Source organism: Amphiura filiformis, chromosome 5, assembly GCF_039555335.1.
Source record: "Amphiura filiformis chromosome 5, Afil_fr2py, whole genome shotgun sequence".
In the NCBI taxonomy this organism is placed as follows: domain Eukaryota; kingdom Metazoa; phylum Echinodermata; class Ophiuroidea; order Amphilepidida; family Amphiuridae; genus Amphiura; species Amphiura filiformis.
The window spans coordinates 61,106,658-61,112,795 of NC_092632.1; the positions used below are offsets into that span (position 1 = coordinate 61,106,658).

A 6,138-nucleotide genomic window follows, 5' to 3' on the forward strand; every position below is an offset into this window, starting at 1 on the left:
TATGCAAATTAGGCACCATAGGCGTAACCGGGGGGGGGGTTTATCCCTCCCAACCCAATATTTTGCCAGGGGGGATGGTCCATACAATCACCCCCCTAATGTTGACACCTGAATATGGGTTTCTGACCAAACTAACCTCATATTTGCCCATTTTAGCCCCAAATGTGCAAATTTTCGCGCGCTTCGCCCGCATTTATTCCACTTTTGCACCATATTTCATCAGTTTAGCTACAAAATATCAAAATTTTTCGTGCGCTTCGCGCGCATTTGTACCATAAACTTAATCTGTCGCCAAAAGTTGTTGGATTCAAGACTTTTTTCAACCCCATCCTCCCCGCCCCTCCCCCCCCAATGTCTAAAAAGAAATCTACGCCACTGGTATATATAGGAACCAACATGTTACGCTAAGGGGATTTAGAGTGCTTCAAATGCAACGGGACAAAATTAACAATAGATGAATGTTAATGACCCTTGAAATCATTAGCGGATCCGATTATCTTGAAAGGCAGTAAATGGATTACACTAAATGGCAATCATTTAGCAGTCGTTATTTGGCCCATAAGTAGACCTATTAATTTCCTGTATTTAGGCTAATGGGTTGACATTGATTGACATTTTTAAGCATATGCCTATAGATTGTCACCGTAGACTGGAAAATTGTTTGAGTTTTGAAATAAATGTCTGGTCGTTATACCATAGATTATCAAAAAAATCTATGGTTATACAAAAAATGTACTACGTATTTATTTTGCCCAGTTTTCATGTTTACCTCCCGGGTTTACCAGTTGTTTGTCACTAATTTAAAATTACAATTTGAGCGCAATAATATTCTCAAAATTTAATTTGATTGTTTCGAACAAATCGTACATGCTATTTGGACCTATAAAACGATACAAAAGCACACAATTAAAAATTCGAAATCAGTATAATTACTTGATGAAAAAGAAAACACATCTTTGAAACATTCGCATTCTTGATATTTAAGTAAAGCCTATGTGTTAAAATGATCAAAATTGTCGACGTGTTATTTGTTTATATTTATTTTGTCAGTGCGAGTACATTTTGGGTTTCTCCAACTTAAAACATCAACAATTAACAAGAAGTAATAAATAAAATAATAAATAAATAAATAACCCTAAACCGTAACGAGATAGATGATGGACGGATCAGTGATGAATTAATGTTACATGCCCATAAATACGATTGCTGAAAGCAATTATGATAACAAGTTCTAATTGTTTGTCTACGCTGGTGATTTCCTCTGTTTAAGTTTTAATTGGCTTATCATCACTTATCATATTTAATTGAATCTCGAACGCATCCAACGGTCGTTTAAAACCCGTCATGGCAGCTCATCGATACATCGGGTTCCTACTAGACGAGGTAATTGGTCTATGTACAGTCTTGATAATCAATTTCACCATTTTAAGCACCATTAAACCACTAATCACGTTTAATCAGTAAACGTCTGGCCCAGTCAGTAAAGAGCAAATATACGTATTAACTTTGGGTGGTATATAAACATTGCAAATTGCACAAAGTAAGTTCATTCTGTTTTTGAGACCAAAACTGAACACATCGTCGTATAGCTATCGCATATTATTATTTTCCGAAGTTGAAAAATTGTAAATTGTATCATCATCATCATGTTATCGAATTGGAATCTCGTCCTTGTCTTTGGATTTTACATATCGCTGGATTTTATTATAGCAAATGTAGCTATGGATTTTGATGGAATTCTAGAGAAGCAACTTCTGTCGCAGTTGGGAATAAACAATCCAGAAGTGGTACCAACTTTGAGCAAAGATGACATCGTGATACCAGAAGATATGCGTTCATTGTATACATCAATGCTGAGGTCACATCGAACACGAAGAATGATTGCCAAAGGAATTCACAAAAATCCAGGTAAGCCTACATTTTGTTGACCTATTTCTAAAATTGAAAATACATCTACAAAACAAGTAACTGCAAAACTAACATATTTTCTCATCCAATTTGGTAGACAAGTTTTAAACAATTAATGCCGTTTTTCGAGGCGATATATTTTGGACTTATCAATTCCCGAGAAAGAAATGCAGTTATCGTGGACGCAAAACAGATCAAAATATATTCGAGAAACGTTCGACAATATTACAACTGTAAAAAATGAATCACGGCTATCGCGGTAATTAAATGGTTGCAGTTTAGTTTTCAAGTTTCAGTTTTACCGCTAAAGATATGGTCGTGCATGATACTTGGTACACCAGAGAAGACCGGATTATAATGGTTAATGGCATGTACGTGTACGTATAATTGTACACGTATATGCCATTAACCATTATAACACGGTCTTCTCTGGTGTACCAAGTATCATGCACGACCATATCTTTAGCGGTAAAACTGAAAACTGAACTCCAACCATTTTACCAACTATAAATGATCAGATGATGATAGACATTTATCACTCTTCATAATGAGCCACAAAATAATTAAAATTCCTTTAAAAAGGAAATGGGCGTACCAAAGAAAACTGTCAATGATTTAGGGTATTGTAAATGTTTAACATAAGTATTGGGAATAATGGTATAAATGACTGAACTGGGACACAAATAAAAAAGAAGCACTTAAGGGTTGGGGTATGAGCGTTTGGATATTATTTTTGGTGGGACATGAGCGCATAATGACGATAATACTGATAATATACCCAAATATTTAACGAAATCTTATCTTTGCGCTTTTATTACAAACTTGAAGTAACTTGACAATGTAGAATGCGGGTTATAATCATACGTGTTTTCATTCCTCAGATATATACGGCAACATCCTGCATACCGACCCATCTCGCCAGAGTTTTTCTTTCGACATTTCTTCCATACCACCTCATAGTGAGATCCTGATGGCCGAGTTAAGTCTCTTCAAGGAACGACCCAACGAATCTCACAGGAACCACAGTCATCGTCACCCAGTTAACAGTGCCAGAGCTACCATCCACCAGATAGGCAAGAATGCTTCCGATATGGACCACGGCGAAAGAGTGGCCTTCAAAATGTATGGCAATTCCTCTGTTGATCAGGTTGATGAAAGGTAGGCCTACGTTATCTCAAATATTGTATTATTGCAAACTGTTGACCCCATTTTGTTTTCTCCTAGGCGTTCGTCGAGAATCTTAAAAAAAGAAAAAGAAAGTGTGTGCGTGTGGTGGTGCGGGTGGGGAAGAGGGGGTGGAGGTGGATGGTAATCTTTTCGTTATAGTAACTTCTTTTCACCATGTCTATATTGATATATTGCAATATATCACTATGGACCACAATGGCCTCATCCCAATGGCATAGTTCAATAACCTCAATTAAACACTGGTAGTGAAAAAAAAGTTGCAGAATATGAGTTTTTGTACCCAAATTTTCAAAGGTCATTAAGTGAATGTACAAATGTATTGGGATTAAAGAACTGTGCCCTGATATATGAGCATGTTATAGATTCTAGTGTACAATGGTCTATAACAAAAATGGCAAGTTTATGCTAAAGTTGGAACATTACACTTCTCGTCCATATTGTCCCCGTAAAATTTTGTATAAATATTACAGTGAAATTATTGATTACTAATTTTCCATTTTCAATCTCTTTTTAAACAGAATGGTTCCTGTAGACAGTTCTGGATACACTATCTTCGATGTTACTACCGCAGTCAGACATTGGCTCGAGACTCCCTCCAGCAACCAAGGTCTTGAGTTACGAGTGAGCCCATTCCGACCAGGCCGCTATGCGAACCGTGTTGCTGACAGTGTCCGTGCTTCAATGATAAGACATGGAAGGCATGATCTTCCTGGAACAGAGGTTGACGTACCCGTGCTGACTATTTACACCGTCAAATACGCACCAAGGTAAGTTTTCTATCTACGGTAGACGAATTAACCAAATTAAGAGTTAAACTGGTAATAAATGAGACGCATTAACCAAATTTGCAAAAAATAAAAAAGTTTGCAAAAAAATAAATTTGCTATCTACGGTAGACGAATTAACCAAATTAAGAGTGAAACTGGTAATAAATGAGACGAATTAACCAAATTTGCAAAAAAATAAAAAAGTTTGCAAAAAAATAAATTTGCTATCTACGGTAGACGAATTAACCAAATTAAGAGTTAAACTGGTAATAAATGAGTACACGTCCTGGCATACGTATATAAATCACATGAAAGTTAAAGGAAGCAAAGGGAGTTTGCATAAAATATACAATTTTAGTATGTTACGTATATTATTTGTGCTAGAAATCATTCACAATTTTTATTTTGCTATATATAGTAGACGTATTACCTGCACAGACTTCATTATTTGAAATAAAACGGTGGTTATAGCAATCACTTCTTCAAGTATTCGTGATTGGAATCCAAAAACTGTTCTTTATATTAGTCGTAAATGGATATCATTAAACTGTTCTTTTTGGTCGTAAATTGAAACGTGCAGCATTGTTTTCCCGTGTTCTTTTTTGTTAATAATTATGTCACTTTCCGCAGTTTTTGCCATTTTCTTGTGGCTTTCCGTATTTTGTATGTTTTCTGAATTTAATCTAAAGATATTTTTTAAATCCAGCAACTGATTGAATGAGCTGAAATTTAAAAACAACAAACGATAATCATAAATTATGTGATGCGATCAGGCAAAATCAATCGGAACTCGGAAATAATAAATTTTCTTATAGGATAGTAAAAAGCATTTACAAAGCTGGATTTTACAGAAATCTGAAATTGAACAACTAGTTTCAAAGATATGACAAATTAAAGAGTTTCTAAACAACAGGAAACAAAAGGAAACATTTTCTTTGTTTGGTTGTATCTCAAAATCATTATTTTCGAGGTCCGACTGATTTTGATTGATCGTATCACATAATATGCAAATATCACCTACCTATGCAGTGATTGCAAAAATTGCACGTTGAATTCAAAGAATTGTTAATTGATTAATTGTACTCACCGTCTGTCCTATTCTTTTCACAGAGAAGAGCCTGTTGACTGCGAAGAAGGCGTCGAACCCACGTCATGTTGTCGAACCCCTCGCTATGTTGATTTCCATGAGACCCAATGGGCGAACCGCTGGATTATCGAACCGGCTGGATTTGAAGCCTACGATTGTGCTGGACCTTGTAATAGACGTAATGGACATAGAAGAGTGCGCGATATCTTCAGTTTACCTCTAAATATACCAAGTGGACCTTCTACTTTGGATCAATGTGCAGTGGCCAGGTCGTCGGCTTTACCTATGATGTATCTTGTAGAAAACAATGGAGTGACACAACTTCAAGTTTCTGAGATTCCTGGTATGGTAATTGAAGAATGTCAATGCACGCGGTGATGTGATACAAACTAAACTAAAAAATAAAAAAAAATCATCACAGACGATGTAAATAATGTAAATAGATAGATATTTATTTTATATATTATGTTAACTGTCATTATCAATGTAAAACAGATATTTAACATGATGAACTGTATATTTATATTACTTGTTTTTAGTAAAATGCATCGGTAACCTTATCAGCTATATGATTATGTTTATAGAGACATTTTGTAGCAACTCAGATTCACTGCCCATAATAATTGCTCAATCAATAGTAAAGTATTGGTTCTTATGAAGATGGATTGATTAATGTCGCGATTAATGCGAACCAGAGAAGATCTTCTCTGATGCGAACTAATGAATTTTAATTGCATGATGTGGATGGATGAATAACTTATTTCTTTGCATCAGAATGCCAAGGTTTTTGAAACTCTTAGAATTCTGGTACGTTTAAGAATAAGTTAATGAACGTTTTTAAATAGACCCTATTTTCAAATACGACTTTATAAACCTTCTGGTTTCAATGGACCCAGCCAGATGCACATCAGTTATGTTTAACATGGCGTTACTTCTAAGAAAATGAATAACTTCCAGGCATTACTTCCATCTGATTGGTTCCAATTATTGAAAGTAAACCAAGATTTGAAAGTTGGAGCAAATGCATAACAAAAGAAGCTGGTGACTAAAGTTCTGCCTGTAATCCCATATTGAAACATGACAAGTTCATTATTTTCTGCTACCAATGAGGTCACAAGAAGTGGAAGAGTAAAGAAAATATTTAATCTAAATTTTACACTGAAAGGACAACTTAGGTCCCCTTTACGT

General features: G+C 35.3%; 1 protein-coding gene across 1 annotated transcript; it reads left to right on the forward strand.

The window, feature by feature from the left end:
* Nucleotides 1–1,533: 1,533 nt before the first annotated feature.
* Nucleotides 1,534–5,764, forward strand: LOC140151926 (left-right determination factor 1-like). Its single transcript, XM_072174236.1, has 4 exons — nucleotides 1,534–1,908; nucleotides 2,790–3,066; nucleotides 3,615–3,863; nucleotides 4,974–5,764. The coding sequence occupies exons 1-4, from the start codon at nucleotides 1,647–1,649 to the stop codon at nucleotides 5,326–5,328; spliced, it is 1,143 nt and encodes a 380-aa protein (XP_072030337.1). The 5' UTR covers nucleotides 1,534–1,646; the 3' UTR covers nucleotides 5,329–5,764.
* The last annotated feature ends 374 nt before the right edge of the window (nucleotides 5,765–6,138 follow it).